The sequence below is a fragment of the Onychostoma macrolepis genome, chromosome 13 (assembly GCF_012432095.1).
Source record: "Onychostoma macrolepis isolate SWU-2019 chromosome 13, ASM1243209v1, whole genome shotgun sequence".
NCBI classification, from domain to species: Eukaryota; Metazoa; Chordata; class Actinopteri; order Cypriniformes; family Cyprinidae; genus Onychostoma; species Onychostoma macrolepis.
The window spans coordinates 11470075-11488481 of NC_081167.1; the positions used below are offsets into that span (position 1 = coordinate 11470075).

Genomic DNA, 18407 nt, shown 5'->3' on the forward strand with positions numbered 1-18407 from the left:
TTACAAAAAATACACAATAGAAAGCAAAAAAGGAGACACAAGAGAGCGTTTTTGGATATTGGACAATACTGAATCTTGGCAATCATGGATACCAAGGCAATCCCTCCATCAAACTACTGTTTAAGACTATTATAAATTCAAACTAAAAGGACAAATCCATTTAAATTAGTGCATAATCAAAAAAAACTGGCACATAATATGAAAATCTGTTAAAACAAGACAAAAAAGAATCCAATGCAGATTTTTCACAGAATAAAATGTGTTTTAACCAGTGTTTTACACCAGATTTCACTCATTTAGTGGCTGTCGGTGCGTAAATGTCGCGTTTAAATGAATGTTATCTGCTTATAAGGCCTGTCGCATTTCAGCAGCGCATGCACGGTGTTGAAATAATAATTCTTTCTTTTTTCTTTTTAGAAAACATACGAGTATGACAGATTTATAACTCCGTTCCGTCTCGAGGGTAAATGAGACTGTTCACGCTGAAGCTGTTGTAGAAGTGTCCGTTGAACTGCGCACTCTGGCCGCCGGTAAAAGAGTTATAGTACATTCCACGGTTGACATGCACGCTGTCCTGCAGCTCACCCGCTCCACCTGCGTCAGGTGCTGAGCTGGCGTGGTACGGGCTCAAGGCGCTGATATTTCGGCTGGAGAGTTCGTTTACCAGCCCCAGAGAGCCCTGTCTGCTAGTCGGAGCTGAGGACGAGCTTAAGGCTGACATACTGTTGAAGAAGTTGTTGAAGCACGGTGCGCTCGCGAGGCCCGCCGGAGACGCGCCCTTGTGGCTGTCATTGGCCGCGTCAGTGTCAGGAGATGCGGGTCCCGCGAGGTGAGGGCTGTCGGTGGGTTTGATCCCTGCGAGCTGTCGGTCCTCCTCCGGTTTTGTGTTGCTGGCAACACCTGTGCTGGCATCAGACCTGCGCTTCCTTTTTCTACGAAAGTTGCCGTTGTCAAACATCTTTTCACAGTTGGGGTCTAGAGTCCAGTAGTTTCCTTTGCCTTCAAACAATACGGAGACAGAGTTGATATTAGAACCCAAAGCTAGTAACTTTCCATGCAAAAAAAGTTATTTACAGTGAAATTCGATGAATTTAAGAACTCTACACGAAATTGTTTGTAAATTGCATTATTGGGTGTGTTATAGGGTATCTGAGAAATAAGATTGTGATGAATGAGAAATCTGTATTAGGCTATATTCATGTGTAATCGTAGGCTATATGTTTGAAAAAGTTTATGCCATTTTTTGTTTGTATCATAAATTTAGATTTTATGATTCAATGACTTAAAAATGTCAAGTGTAGTAACCATCAAAAACAAATAAAATATTTTACCTGCGCCTTCACCAAATACACGACTTAGTTATCATTATCTTTAAAATAATATTTAAGAACAGATGCGTCTTTTTTCTAATATCACTTTTTAGTTACTAATTATGAATATAAAGACGTTTTCTTAAGGTTATTCCACTTGGGCAAAATGTGCCTTTTACTAAAAATTAAAGGCATATATATATATATATATATATATATTTATACATATTTATTTATTTATTTATTTTTATTTTGTTCAAAATAAGGGTCTAAAGGGGTCTTTTTTGTCATATTAAAACAGCATGGATGAATCTTATTCGAAAATATTAAATAAAAAATTAGAAAATATTTTCAAATATTTAAGCACTAATATAGATATTTTAAATATTTATAACATTAATTTATAACATTTACAACACAAATTCATAACATTATTTCAATTTGATTGAAAATACAGTATGTAAACATTTCTGTTTTCTCCAAGAATCTTGCATTGCAATTTCTTAGAAGCCTTTCAATATATATATATATATATATATATATATATTTTACAATTTTACAATCACTGGACACGTGTTACTTTTAATTCAAAAATAAAAAGTAATTTGTGATCTCAAATCATCTATTTATGAACTGTACTTGCGTCTTTTCTTAATATATCTATACAAAAATAAGCGTCTCGTCACTGTCCCATATGCAAAGGTGCACGAGCATCACTCACCTGGGTCGTCTTCGTCCCGCGGCACTTTTTTAAAGCAGTCATTCAGGGAAAGGTTGTGCCTAATTGAGTTCTGCCATCCCGCCTTACTTTTCTTATAAAACGGGAAATTATCCGCCACATATTGATATATCTGGCTCAAAGTTAACTTCTTCTCGTGCGCGTTCTGTATCGCCATGGCTATCAGAGCCGAGTAAGAGTAAGGCGGGCGCACGAGCTTTAACAGTTCCTCTTGGCTCGCGATGGAGAGCCAGCCCAAGTCCGGACCGGCGAACCCGGAGGAGTTGGTGAGATATTGCCTCTGAGAGCCGTAAGTCGGAGGGATGAACGACGGGCTGTTGTTGCCATGTATATAAGACGAAGAGGAGTTGACACTGGGTCCATTGAGCCACAGGTATGGGTTTGGGGTCGCGTAGTCCCCCAGGCCGTAGCCCGCTGGTCTCTGCGCCGCAGGTAGACTCTGTTGGTGGTAAACACTGAAGTTGTCACAATACACGGCCATATCCGGTGTCTCGTGCGCGCTTTTTGGCAGTTGCTGGAGAGGGTTGACAGCAGCGTTACTATTGTTATGGAACTGCGCGTCGATGGTGTTCATATCTCCAGTGCCTTTAAGGCAAATGTGTGTCTCTGGAGCCCACGCTCTCACAGTGACGCACAATGCAATCTCTGACCGGTCAGGTTAAAAGCAACAAGTGGCTGCTTTTTGCGAGAGAAGTTTGGTCATATATACACCCAAGTGTGGCAAATAAGGTGTCTAATCTGGTATTCTTGTCTCCTTCAGCCAATAGATCACAAGCTCCTCGAAGTAGGCGTGGCGTATAGACTGGGATTGCAGGGAGATGATTAAAGTCATTCATAAACAGACATTCATGTTAAAATAAAGAACGCCGAATGTAGGCCAGTGTAGTAGGAATTGACAAACTAGTATATTCGAGAATAATTCTGCAAAATGAAAATTGATGTTTGTTTTTAGATTGTGACCAGAAAGGTTTAAAGCTTATCCTTGAGTCTGTTTCAGTCTTACTGAAATCACAGTTCATTTGAAAAACCACATCATAAAAACGCATTTGTAGGAATTATTGAATACAATAATTTATGATATTTACAGCCACTACAAAATTGTAATGATCTCTAGGCTACAGAAATAGATTACTACAAAAATGTTGACTACTGACCATCACCGAAATTAATTATAGATAAATTGTCCGAAACGGTTAATTACTATTTAATTGTATAAAATTATTTTTATTATTATTATTATTTTAACAAATTGTTTAAGTTGTTAAATACTGAATAGGCTACTTATTCTGAATTTACAAATAGGCTAAATGTGTACAATTTCCAGGTCATATATCATAGTTTCACTAAATAATTCTCTTAAAATACTTCAATCCGTTTCAAAAATGTTGTTTCATTAATTACATATTAATTCATGATTTTAAGATGAGTTGTGATGTGAAGTAATGATATTATTTTTGACAGTTGCAAACAAAATTGTTGCTAAAACTGTTGCTTACAAACAGAACGTACAACATATAATTTGTGTTTTGCAACCAGTTATTTTATTTAGAAAATCAGTTCCCATTTATTCGTCTTTATGTTTTGTAGCAATAAAATGAGCATGAATGTCACAATTTCAGGAACATAGATGTTGATCGAAATTTAGAAGCCTAATTCTTTAGTTACTTCACACTTATCGGTTTCTGTTCCAGCGCGTTGTAGCCTATGACCTTTTCTTTTCTTTTCTTTTCTTTTCTCTAATTCAGCTTGCATTCGAAATTATTTTAACATAAAAATAATTATTCAGCAATAATAACCAAAACTGCAAAATATTTCGACGAAATTCCACTTGAGGACTATTGTACATCATTACAAACGAGCTGCTGTTCATAAATGTTCTTATAATGAATGAACGAATCATCAGAGTCCTGACCACTAGGGGGTCCGTGGCATCCAATTATAGTATGATCTTTCTTTCTTTCTTTCTTTCTTTCTTTCTTTCTTTCTTTCTTTCTTTCTTTCTTTCTTTCTTTCTTTCTTTCTTTCTTTCTTTCTCTCTTTCTTTCTTTCTTTCTTTTTTTTTTGTGTGAAGTAAAAACAATAAAATATACGTTAAAATACAATATTAAGTCAACGTCAGCTGAAGCAAAATTAAACAGGATAAAATTCATCTTAATATCGATTTGTCCCTCTCACTTTAAAACGTATAGGCTACCAGTAGCCTACCAGGTAAAGTAAAAATGTAATGCACAAGTAACTATCAGGTTAGTTGGTTTTTGGTGTTGCTTTCTTTTCTTTTTTTTTCTTTTTTGTTGTAAATGTATTTTGTGGGGGGTTTTTTTCCCCGGAGGTTTTTCGCCCTTTCCATATACCACAGGAGACATGTGCCATGCTGCCTGTATTACTGCGCCACCTAGTGTTGAAAATGGATTAGTGATTGGTGACTCGCTGATCGTTTTTTGGATTTTTCATTAGTGCAGTGATGTACATGCATCATGACATTACTAATCAAAGGAAATTGAAATCTACTGAACTGATCCAGTGTTATTTAACCCCCCCCCTCACACACACACACACACCACAAATCTAATGAGGTTCTCTGCGTTTCCACATAAATATGATATTCTGAGAAATATGGCTTTTAAATTAGTTATGTTTTTATAAAATAAAAAACATATTAGGCTTTTTCGCATATCTTTTATTGGATATTCTGTCATCATTAGTTCTGGATTCTATATTTATTCTATAAATTATTTTATATTTAAGAAGTAATATTTGACTGGGACTGGGACACAGACATTTCACTTCAGTAAGTCTCTAGCGAGAGACGCTCCTGTGTAACGTTAGATTAATAATTGTTTTCAGATGCACATCCCGTGTTGATTTGTTTCACCACTAGATGGAGATAGATACATTCAGAAACATTTCAAATGGCCCTGCTCCAATAAGCACGTATAGGCTATATTTTAAGGAAATATCAGATTTAGCAGACAGATTCAGTAAAGCTAAATGTGTCGATAAATGTTATTAATTCATTCATGCCTTTCTTTGACCTTAGTAGTACAGAGAAGTTTTGCAGACTATGATTTAGAAAGACACAGACACACTTTAGTAGCAGTAGTGGTTTTTTTTCTTTCTTGAAACAGCTACTACTACTGAAACTTGTTGTATCTGAAGCCAACCATACCAGCATATTTATTTGTATTTATTTGTAATTTGAAATGTACCCATTGAGATGTAGCATTCATGAATTAGCCTACGTGATGAATAGACTTAAATATTAAAAGGAGTATATCTGTAGAATCAATATCTGTTATTATATTAATAGTAAGTCACGAATACACCACTGTTATTTTAGTGCTATTTATATACCATTTTAGTTTTTATTAATATTTTAAATTAGCATTTGAAGAGTTCAGATGCAAAAGCCTCTGAGTGCCATTTGAAATTTTCTTCAAAAATGAACATTTTTTCAGGCTCCTATGTGTAGGTTCAGTAATTTCACTTTAATGGCAATGGATAGGTTCTTTTCATTGCCATTAAAGTGAAATAACTGGACATAAACATAGGAACCTGAGAAAAATGCTCATTTGAGAAGAACATTTCAGACGGCACTTATGGCTTTTGCATCTGAACTCTTCATTATTATACTTTTAGTTTAATTTCAAATGACTGTGTTATGTGCTATTTCAGTTTTATTGTTTATTTTTATTTCTAAATACTTGTGATTATTATTGTTGTTGTTGTTACTTATTTTAAAAAATTAGAATTTTAGCACTCCAATTTCAGCTTCATCTAATATTAATGTCATTTTATTTCAGCTCAAGTAACAAAATGCTTTTAAACATTTTATTTATTTACTTCAGTTAGCGGTAACAATACTGATGTACACACTCGGGACACAAATGGCACAGTTTCCTGAGAATAATCCATACAATATAAAATGTGTTCTATATAAAATATAGTAGTTGTCATTTAACAGTGCGTTCCGATAGCAATATGGAAAGGAAATCCATTATTCATATGTTATGTGCACATGATCGCTGGCATCATTAGTGGGTCTTACTTCTACCTGAGACGTGCTGTCACTGTGCTGCTAGAGCTGAGCAAAGATCAAGGCTGCTGTTGCCTGTACATTGAGAGGAAACCCAACTGAAGCACAGACTCTGAGTGTGTGCGTTAGTCCAAGAAAACAATAGGAAAAGTGAGTTTCACAAGCTCATTATGAGTTCACCTCAGGCGCCTGCACCTTGGTGACAGAGCAAAAGACATGAGAAATGAGAGGAGTGTGAGACTTAGACAGGAACAGGCGAGAAGGGAAAAAAGCCAGTGAAAGAGGCTGCGCTCCCCTCTTCTTGCAGAGTGGTGACAGAGATAGATGGAGGTAGATATACTCTGTGCTTCTCATTTACAATACATCGTCTCTCTCTCTTTTCTTTGTTTCTGCTCTGCTTCCCATTCCCATCTCAGTTTAAGTTATGGAGATAAAGGACCATTTATACCCTGGTCACTATTCCTGTCATGTTCTGTGCTCGCATTATTCCAGCAAAAGTCTCTTTTTATTTTATAAAGGACACAAAATTGATGCAGGCAGACATAGACCAGTGTTTCCCAATGTTGTTTGGCTCATATACCACCACAGCACCATCAGTAGGGCTCAAATGAACCAAATATGGTGTTTAAATTTTTTTTATGAGGTTAGTCTTATTAATTTATTAATATTATTATTGTTTATTTATTTTTTTTAATCTGAAGCTAATATCAGCAATTGTGATAATAGATCATTTTGTATCTTTTCATTTATTGTAACAACATGACAAAACAACATGAAACAAGTTAAACTGGATAAACTGGATAATAAGATAAACTGGAGCCTATTGTCAAGATGATTTAGTCATATAAATAATATTTTACCCCTTTTTTGTTGTTGTTGATAATATAGATTACTTAGTTTTTGTTTTTTTAGGTTACTTGACAAATACCCTTTTTTTCAGACTACTGTCATCTTGCATCAAATTCTTTGTATCTATGGTAAACTGACATCAGTTCTGTATTACACATGATGAACAAGAGTGACTCTGGATCTGATTCTAATGATTCTACAGAAGCCAGATAACCCACGGAGAGTTAACTACAGCATGTCTTAAATATAAATACACACACAGGGGCTTGTGTATGGCAGCGAGATGTGGAGGAAATACCAGTGGTTTGCTTGGCTAAGCTAAAAACATCTAGAGTCTAAATAAATCCTCAGAAACACGCAAGGTAAACAGGACCGCATGCTGTGAGTTTGTGTGTGTTCTCATAGCAGTGTCGATAAGAGCATACAGCGAGAGGGCACAACAACCGACCTCTTGTCCGACTCTCACCATTCTGTAATGCGCTTCTGTGTTTCAAGTCAAATGGTCCATAAGCCCAACAACCTGAAGCAGATCTGCGAAATACAGATTGTTTTCCCATTGCAGGGGTTGAGATGAGGTCTTCTTTCTTGTAGGACCTCACATCTTTCAGCAAATGGCATGTACAAACAACACCATAACAGTAATCAGTTAGTTTTCACATTTTTAGATCTCTGTCTCATGATGATAACTGTGCGGTGTTAAATGCTACCAGAGGATGGTGCTGTGTGTCTCCACAAAGCTCATAGCTGTAAGTTTGAAGTGTCATCATGCCATACCAGATGTCCACCCGCTGTATTGTGACAGCAGCACAGGACTGTGTGGTTGCAGTTTTACTACAGATGCCACCTGAAAAGGGCACATCAGCTGCCAAACGTCCTGGCACACAGGGTGATGTCGGCCCCCATCCTGTTGGCTGCCCTCGTTTCTTTCTCTTGCTCTTGAAAGAGTCTTCTTAGACTCCTCCACCCTGTAAACTGGCCCACAAACAGACCTCTGGCCTATTATTAGAGTGAAAATGTGCTACTGCAGTGTGTGTGAGGAGGGATGACAAAGTGTGTATAGATTAGAAGAGGGTGTGTGTGTTTGTTGTGTGGAAATGTTGACATGCTCATTTGGTTTGTTTAGAGTCTTGAGAAATGCAAATCCACAGTGAGAATGATGTAATGTAAATGAAATACACATTTGGAAACTACTGAGTCAATGTTTCAGTTAATTTGCATAATGTTTACGGGAAAGTGTTTATCTGTTGCCCTGTAACTGATCATTTTCATTTATCTTTTTTTAAAATGTATTTTTACCCATAATATTCAATGAATGTCTTTCAATGAATGTCATAAAAGCTGTTTATAAAATAATTACCGTATTATAAAGATATGTGACCATTTAAAAATTTATTTATTAAATTAATTACTTCAATGTATTAATTTAACAAATATATTATTGATAATAATAATAATTATACTTTATTATTTGTTCAATTAATTGAAGTAATTTATTAAATTAATGTATTAGCTCATCTTTTATTATTATATAATTGGATAATTAGTTTGCATTCATCTTTCATGGCATTATATTAGTAATTTTTTTAAATTAACAAATGGATATTAATAATAATAATAATATAAATTTTAATTGAATTAATTCATTAAATTCATCTATTAACTAATTTTTAATACTTATCTATTATTCAATTTATAAATGATTTTGCATGCATTTTATGGCATTGTATTAATTGAGAGACAATAATTTAAAAATAGCAAAAATGATTTAGAATAGTTTTAGAGTAATAATAATAATAATAATAATGCTTTTATTATTTTATGATTAATTTTATTAACTAATTTTAAATAATTATAATCTGTTTATAATTCCATAATTATTCTGCACGCAGCTTATGGCTTTATATTAATAATTCAATGTATTAATTGAACAAATGGAATAATAATAATAATAATAGTAATATTTTTAATTAACTGAATATATTTATTTAATTCATTTATTAGCTCATTTAATAATTATTGTCTATTATATGATTTTGAAAATATTTTGCATGCAGCTTATGGCATTCACTGTAAAAAATGGTACGATCAGAAAATCATGACAACTTATGTATTTATATGAACTTATCAAATTAAACTTGATTTTTAAGTCGATTTAATGTAATTTAAGTGTGACTTGTACAACTAAGTTGATTATACTGTAAAATTATACTGTAAAATCTAAGGCAGCAACTGAACTTACATTTTTAAGTTGAAATAGGAGGAATTTTTAAAGTGTTGTATTAATTGAGAGACAAAAAATGCTTTACAATAGTTTTAGAGTATAACATTGCAGAACAGCAACTTCCCAAAAGTATTTTATGTTGCCTCCCATTTACGTGTACAATAAAGTTCTTTCAAAGTTTACTTTCTCTGGTTAGTTTTTAGTATGCTCGTGCGATTCAAGCAAAGCATTGTGGCTAATGTGCCCATTTGAGCATGAAAACACAAAGCTGCAATGACAAGGCATTCTTGTCTGTGTAAAGTTTTACTGTGAGAGCGTGTGCGTCTGTACAGTGTATGGAGGCAGGTGCAGGCCGGCTTCTGAATTAGCTCTTTGTGTCGTGTTAGTTTTAAAAGCACTCCTGCCCAATCTGTCTCTTTCTCTTCCTCCCTGCCTCTTCCTCTCTTTTCTCTTTTTCCCTCTCGCTGTCTGTAGGAAGTTGGGAGTGAAATGTTTGCAGCTGAAACAGTGGCAGGTCTGTAGTGCAGTCAGACACAGAGTCATATATCTGCAGAGCACGCTGCACTTCATCTATCACTGACACACGCACACACACACGCACACAAACACCTTTTATAACAGCATACATTGTTTTCCAACCTTAAGTCCTGGTGACAATGAGAGGGTGAGGTTGCCATAGTTACCAATGGCCTTGGTGCAAAAGAAAAGACACTCAACTAAACGGCTGTCCACTAAGTTAAAGCCAACCCTGAGCATACAGGAGAAACAGGGTTCGAAAGTTTGGAGAACTGCAGTTTAGTACATTTTCAAGGTCTCAGATTTTATGATTCTATGTTGAAATACATTACTGCGTGTTCATCAAGAAAAAACAAACAAATGTTTAGACCGCCTGAAACAGATGTTAACCCTGTAAAAAAACTTTAAAAACATGGTTTACTGGACTATATGATTTTATGAAGCAAAAAAAAAAAGAAAAAAAAAAAAAGTTTTTTTTAGATCGCCTAAAACAGATGTTAACCATGTAAAGACTGACATCAAACATATATGATTTCATAAATACATTGTGTTCATAAAACCAAAAAAAAAAAAAAAGATAATGTTGATAATTTAGAATAGAAATGTGCATGTCAAAGAGCAAAGTTTGAGCAATACAATTTTCCTGGGTCTGTCAAGTCTGAAGATGATGAAAATTCTGTTTCTATGGAGAACAAATTCAAATTTGATCATTTTGATGCAGCCTGCCTTCAATTTGTAAACACATCTATAAATCCTTCCCTTTTCATTTTCTCCATCTCTGTCACACACCGATATCCCTTGTAATAAAAGAGTATAGCCAAGTAATCCCAGTCTGCCCTGCGTCTCTATCACTTCTGCTTCCTGTCTCACTCACGGGAGAGAGATTTTCCTCTCTGTGAACTGAATGAACTCTCTTTCACTTCTCATTTACTGAATGTGTGAACTGATCATATCCCCAGTGCCACAGTTCAACTCTTCCTCAATTTCTCAACTGCATCCCTCCTACTTCAGGTTTCTTCACATCACACACAGTCTGAGCGTTTTATTCTGATTGGGTGTTTAGGACTTAAAAGGGTTTCTTGGATGTTTTTTACGTGCTAATATCCTAACATCTCTATTCTCTGTCTTTCTCTCTGCTTGTCACCAACATATTGTGTTTTGCATGCTGCTCTCTTGTAGAAGAGGACATGTGCGGGGTCACAGCATGAGATGCTGGTTGCTGATGGATGCAATGCTCAGTGAAAAAGCCTTTTTTGAAGTGTCTTTTTTGAAGACATTTAATGTCAAATATAAATAAAACTGGAAAACAGTTCAACACTGCAAGCTTATTATGTGTGCCCCAGTGCATGTTGGGAATAGGGCCAATGGGACCAGTTCAGGCCTGTTTGAATACATAAAAATGTATTAATCCAGATAACTGTTTTGGTGCATTCAAGTCAATGACTGTATGAGGTGAACACACATGAACGCCACCACAAAGTGGAAAACCTGGAACTTTGAGTTCCAATTTGTCAGCGAGTAAACATGTCGGATGCAATAAATGCGGCATCTGTACAGATTGTAAATTTGTTAGAATGGATTTTTTCATTTACAATAAAAACTTTAAAAAAAGTTTTGTACAAAATACCATTGTATTGTACTATAATTTACAGAACCTTCATAAATTGAATAAAAACCATTAGAGAGCAAACACTTTAATCATGTTTTTCTTTCTCATGTTTTAGAAGTAGAGTTAAAAAAATCTTTCTGAATTTTATGTACATTGGCATCTTGCATGACTTCTATACAGATTTCCAGGAGAACTTGAATGCATCTGTTACGGGGCGAACAAGACTTGAGACATGCAGATCCATTTGCAAGCTTTATTCCAAGACGGTCACAAAAGGCAATGGTCAAACAGGTGCATCACAGGCAAGACAAAGAGTATACCTAGGACAAGCGTGGGTCTTCAATCGGCGAACAGTATCCAACAGGGCAAGGCAAAGAGAGATGTCCAGGTACGCAGCAATAATCCAGGCAGGGGCAAACACAATCCGAAACAGCAAGGCAAAAGGTTAATCCAAGATACACAGGCTAGAATGAAAACACAGGAAAACAGGCAAGGCAAGACTATGACTATGAAAACTACGAAATGGATGATGGGAACTGTAGTCCGGGGGTGAAGTGCAACAGTAATGTAGTGCAAGAGTCCATGTGGTGAGTGAGTGACCTCTGGTGGCGAGTGAACAGAAGTTCATAGACCGGATTCGTGACAGACGCTCCTATCACAATACAATCCAGGAGGGCTTTGGAGTGGAGGCGGAACAGGGGGAGCCCACCAGGGCGGAGCCGGCAGAACAGGAGCCCACCAGGGCGGAGCAGACGGAACAGGAGCCCACCAGGGCGGTGCAGAAGACCACCACGGCAGAGCAGAAGACCACCAGGGCGGGACAGACGGAGCGGAAGACCAACACAGGGGAGCAGACTGATTAGGAAACCATGGCAGAGACCGAGATCTAGGGAGAGCAGAGACAGACAACACAGGCAGTGCATTCGCGGTCTTAATGACCATGGCAGGGAACACAAAAAAAACTCATCAATAGGCTCGCTGACTGAAACTAGACAGAATGACAGTTCATAAATAGTCTCTATGGCAGTGACCGTTAACGTGAAAGACATGGGATGCATTGATAGTCTCTGGGCTCATGACAGGCGGGTTTAAGGGTTCAAAGACGGGTTTCTGGGTTGTGACAGACAGGGCAACAAACTCAGTATTGGCCTCCTTGAGAGTAGTGGGACAGACAGTTCAATATTAGACTCATGGACTGCAACAGGACATACAGATAATTCAGAATTAAACACACTTGGGGGTAGTGGTCCGGCAGACAGATCAAAACCGGTTGGTTAAATGTCTACCGGATTGGTAGACATTTCAGTGAGTGACATTAAACAGGTAGACAATTCACACTCAGACTCATAATAGAGACGAGACAGACAGGCAGGCAGTTCACAATCAGTTACCTTGGCTAATTCAGAACAGGGCGATAGTTAAGAGATAGCAATCCTCGGCCAGTTCGGAGCAGGGCAAAAGTTCAAGCGCGGCCTCTGTGGCCGTGACAGAACCACCAAGAAGTTCATAGACGGCCTCCTTAGCCGTGACAGGAAAGGGCGAGAGCTCACAGACGGCCTCCTTAGCCTTGACAGGACGAGGCGAGAGTTCACAGGTGGGTACCACTGACACCTCCAGAGGTTCTGCAGCGGATGCTGCCACCTCTGGAGGTTCTACAGGGGTACCATCAGGATACAAGGAATGTTCAGCAACGGTTCCTTCGACCGTGACATGACAGGCTGAAAGTGTATAGCTGGGCACCACCACCACCACGCAAGGAATTGAAGCAAGCACCGCCGCCTTGGGAAATACAGTAGCGCGCGCCACTACCTCAAGAGGTTCTGCAGCATCAGCCGCCACCTCTAGAGATACCATGGTAGACGTTGCCACCTTGGGAGGTTTAGTGGTGGTGTACGCAGCCCAAACACACCAAAAAGCGATCCCCATCATGGGAAGCGCTTCAGACAGGGGAATCAGTTCAGGAACAGGAGGGCTAAAGTGAGTGGGTTTGGGTATACCAGCTGCGCGTGAATATCTGGATGTGGCAGACGTGATGTGACTCTGGCTGATCAGCGGCGACGTGACTCTGGACGATCAGCGGTGCCTTGGCTTGACTCAGGATTGGCAGCTGTGACATAACGGGGTGCTGTTGTTTCCACCATTTTGCGATCAGGCTCCGCTGTCGCCGCCATTTTGTGAGCGTGCTCTAGTATGGCCACCATTACACGTTCCTCTGCAACACCCACAGTGAATTCTGAACCAACAATCATCAAAGCATAATCCATAAACTGACTGAGTGACAAACGCGGACCCTCCTGAATTAGCTTAGATTTCAGTGGTTGATTAATGCCCTCACAGAAAAAGTCTATCAAAACACAGTCTGGCAGGTCAGAAAAATAAGCAACGTTCAAATACTCTTGAACATAGTCCTCAAGCGATCGTGTGCCCTGGTCGAGGGCTAATAACAGTCTTGCAATATCCATACCTGGCCATTGTTCACTTGAAAAGCCACTGGATCCGAGTGTGGCCGAGTATTCTGTTACGGGGCGAACGAGACGTGAGACATGCAGATCCATTTGCAAGCTTTATTCCAAGATGTGGTCACAAAAGGCAATGGTCAAACAATGGCAAACAGGTACATCACAGGCAAGACGAAGAGTATACCTAGGACAAGCGTGGGTCTTCGATCGGAGAACAGTATCCAACAGGGCAAGGCAAAGAGAGATGTCCAGGTACACAGCAATAATCCAGGCAGGGGCAAACAACCCAAAACAGCAAGGCAGAGGGTTAATCCAAGATACACAGGCTAGAATGCAAACAGGCATGGCTATGGCTATGGCTATGGCTATGGCTATGGCTATGGCTATGGCTATGGCTATGGCTATGGCTATGGGCTCTGTAAGGTAGCTATCAGCTAGGGTAGCGATATGTGCTTACAATACTCTGCGATCTGACTGAGTAAGTCCATGGCTTATGTAAGGCGTGTGATGGGAATCAGCTGTGTAATCAGTGCAATCAGCTGTGTGTGTGTCATCAATGCAATGGATGATGGGAACTGTAGTCCGGGGGTGAAGTGCAACAGTAGTGTAGTGCAACAGTAGTGTAGTGCAAGAGTCATAGACTGGATTCGTGACAGCACCATTACATTTGTTGGTTTGACATAAATGAGAGTATAATGTAATATAAAAGTTTGAGGTCCAACCCAATCTCATGAGAAAATGTAACTGTTTTATGAAGTGTTAATTTTGTATAAATTTGTACAATACAATTAATGTCGAAATCTACGATTTTAGAAAAAAAAAAAGTTGTTAGAGCTTCACAATAACTAGAAAACTACAATAACAGAATTTATTTTCAATCTTATTTATTTGATTTAAGAGTGTTTTTTCCTTCCTATTTCTATTTATCTGTGGCGAAGTAACAATGTCTCCTGTATTTTAGTTATAACAATGCATGATCTCCTCTTGATTCAATTATTAAAAAAAACAAAAAAAACATCATATCTGGATCAGCCAGGCATAAGCATGAGCCATATATAGACTGCAAAAAAAATGGCATTGTCTCAACAATTCTGCTGGGGCTACTATATTAAAAAGAAGAGTGCGATAGAGCAAGTGTGAGAAAGAGAGAATTCATCATGTTTGCCCACACTTGAAAAGACCCTGCCAATCATAACAGTATTTGCAGCTATTCTGGCTGAGAATGAAAAGAGTAGAGAGATGGGCGGCAGGGGGTAGTTCACAGATCAAAAAAAAAAAGAGACTGCGCACATCCATACAGCCCACGCCAAATATCAATCTAATGACTGAGGGGTCAGTCACCACGGCAACCAGGGTTACATGTGACATTATCCACTGCGGTCCACCAACGAAAGAGAAGAGCTTAAAAGCCTATTAAAAACTGCCTACGCTCACACATGCACACACATGTGTTCGGCTGGAGATTTTGGTTTCTGTGCCAAATTGTACCCCATAACACCCGCTCTTAGATGTGGAGGGAAAGGTGATCCCCAGACAAATTTAACATACACAGCCATCCTGTGAATGCTCCAAATATGGATATTCTGGAGGTGCAGATCAAAAATGTGCAGATAAAGGTCATTCAGGAAGCTGGAGACTTGTGGATTAGAAAGACTGCCTGACATTCCTGTTAGTTACTTGTCATTTTGATTATTTGTCTTTTATTCAAGTGATTTGGAGTACAATACTTGTTTCAAAACTTACTGGAGTTAAATGCGTTGTTCAGGAACAAGCCATCACTTACATGACCTGAGACAAAATCATTATTGGTGAGCCCAACGGCTGCAGCAATATGGAAATTTTGGCTGATACTGATAACAAATATTAAATTTAAACATGGGTAGAACCGCAGAAAAAAGTAGGTCTGCTTTTTTTAATAGAAGATAAATATTGTAAACATAATATTAACACAAATATCACAAAAATAAAGTAACTAAATGCCTGTGTGCCATAGATAAAAATCTATTTTTTTCTTCTGTAATGCTTTTTGGTCACACTTTATATTAAGGTCCAATTCTCGCTATTAACAAACCACTGACTATGACGTTTGCCTCAATAAACTCCTAATTTGCTGCTTATTAATAGTCAGTAAGTTAGTTGTTAAATTTAGGTATTGGGTAGGATTAGGGATGTAGAATATGGTCATGCAGAATATGTGCTTTATAAGCATTAATAAACAGCCAATATGTTAATAATAGGCATGCTAATAAGCATCTAGTTAATAGTGAGAATTGGTCCATATACTCAAGTGTTACCCACTTTTCTTCTCTAAATATACACTATTTGAAGGTTTTGAGTCGATAAGATATTTTAAAAATGTTTTTGAAATAAGTCTCTTATTCTCACCAAAGCTACATTTATTTGATCAAAAAAAAGGTAAAAACAATAATATTTTGAAGTATTATTAATTAAAAATTGCATTATATTTGAATGTATTATGTATTAATGTACAATGTATATCATCAATGATGAAAACAGTTGTGATGTTTAATATTTTTGTTGAAACGGTCACTTTTTAAGGATTTTTTGATGAATAGGGCTTTTGAAGAACAGCCTTTAACTGAAATAGAAATCATTTGTAACATTATAGATGTCTTTACTGTCACTTTTGATTAATTTAATGCATGTGCTTGCTGAATAAAAGTGTTAATTTCCTTCAAAAAAAATCTTACTGACTCCAAACTTTTGAACAGTAGTGTAATTTTAATTTTGACAGCTGTGGTGCTTTAATTAGTGTATTGACAGCTTCTGGGTGGTTAATAACGAGGGACAGAAACTTTTAGATGGAATGCCAAAAATAGTTAAGAATATGGTGATTGTGCTTTACATACTTTGCTTGGTGGGAGAAATGGACCTTTATAATGACGATGACAGAAGGCGAAGGCTGACTCCCCTGTGAACACTGTAACTCCTTTTCATCTACTCTCTTATCCATTCTTCCTCGTCTCTCATTATCAGGCAGCAAGCCTACTTCCTTTAGCAGCTCATCATTTGCTAACAAAGGAGGCCTTTTGCTTTCTTTTCCAAATATGATTGTGTCTATGTTCAACTCAAAGTCTGATAATAGCGCAATCAGCACTAAATCTGTCAGTGAATGGAAGATGAATCCCTAATCTGTTTACTCAGAGGTAAACTCAAGGTAAATGCTTTCTCATAATTTTTAATGAGATTTACCCCTCAGTGTCAGGTTTTGGTCTGCATCTGGTTCATTGGCAGCAAGTACTGTAGGTGGATACAACAATAAGATCTACTCAAGTTACCCAAACAAACCTCCTTTACAGTTCACACAGTCCAGAATGAAGTCACGAAGTGAAGCCCGCCAAGGTCATGCACAAATCAAAATAAAAATTTTCAACAGAGAGGGATAAATAGGAAAGTGAGGGAAAGAGAGCATGAAAGAGACAGAGAGAGAAAAAAAGAGGGTAATGGAGAGAGAAATGGTTAGTGACTTTTCACACAGCTTATTAAAATCAAAAAGAAACATTGCTCGCAGGTTCAGCTGTCATGGTCGGCTCATAAACACTTTCCCTGTTTACCACAAAAGCCTTACTGTAGATGAGCCTGTCTGACCCCAGCACTGTGTGTTTGTGTTCAAAGGCATGTAGTGTGTTTAGAGTCATGTGAACATCTGTGCAGCATTACATGCTTAACCTTTGACCTGTAGCACCTCATGCTGCAGACATAATATTTTACAACATATGTATTTCTGTGGAAGAAAGACTATGGAGTGAAAACAGTATCAAAACCTCCTACAAATGCACGCTAGAGAAATGTAAAATCTCGCTTAGGGCACGAACAGAGCCTGGGCCGGCTCTGGTGCATAGTATAATCATATTTATAATATTTCACACTATTACTGTTTTTACTATATTTATGATCAAATAAATGCAGTCTTGGTGAGCATTTCGGTCCCACTTTATATGGCCTTAACTACTATGTACTGTTAAATGAATCATTTGATGCAATGCACTTATTGTGTACATACTGTCACGTTACGTCGGAGCCAGGGAAACGAGGAGGTGAGGAACTTCTTAAACAATAGACTTTGAGCCAAACACAGGGAACGCTGGAGACACGGAACGACAATCACAAAATGACAATTAAGACCGGGCCCAGAGGCAGGGAAGCAGAGGACTTATAAACACTGGGGAAAACTAGATAGTTAATGACACAAGACTGGAGACTAATAAACTAATGAGGAGAACTAGACGGGAACAGGAAACAGACCAAATATGGGCACGAGAGGAGGGGAAACACAAGACACAGAAAGACTGTACTGACACATACATGTTTTTACAAGGTACTTACATTTTAATGAAATACCTGCATGTAATTACATCTGTAATTAATTTCTGTAATTACATTTATAATTACACTGTTGAGCCAATCCTTTACACCTTAACCCACCCTTAAACCGACCATTACCACCAAACCTGTCCCTAAACTTTACTTATAAAATGAATATGGACCGAATAGCTCATAATTTGGTCTTGGATTAATTTAATGAGTTAATAATGAGATCTCTGACTTTTAATTGTAGAATTTGGTATCTTGCCAAATCTAAATCCAGTCTGAGACATTGTTGAGTTTTATTCTGAAATTCCAGAATCTTAAAAAAAAAAAAAAAACTTT

At 37.6% G+C, this 18407-nt stretch overlaps 1 protein-coding gene across 1 annotated transcript; it reads right to left on the reverse strand.

Moving 5' to 3' along the window:
• Positions 1–242: 242 nt before the first annotated feature.
• Positions 243–2699, reverse strand: foxi2 (forkhead box I2). Its single transcript, XM_058796336.1, has 2 exons — positions 2032–2699; positions 243–999 (listed from the first exon to the last, which is right to left on the reverse strand). Exons 1-2 carry the CDS (start codon positions 2621–2623, stop codon positions 440–442), a joined length of 1152 nt encoding a protein of 383 aa, XP_058652319.1. The 5' UTR covers positions 2624–2699; the 3' UTR covers positions 243–439.
• Between the last annotated feature and the right edge of the window lie 15708 nt (positions 2700–18407).

Bases quoted from the DNA above. Each gene is read 5' to 3' on its own strand.
- foxi2 (XM_058796336.1), bottom strand. From the start codon at position 2,623: ATGAACACCATCGACGCGCAGTTCCATAACAATAGTAACGCTGCTGTC. The intron at 1,000-2,031 runs GTGAGTGATGCT...TATTGTTTGAAG, and splicing joins GCGGGACGAAGACGACCCAG to GCAAAGGAAACTACTGGACT.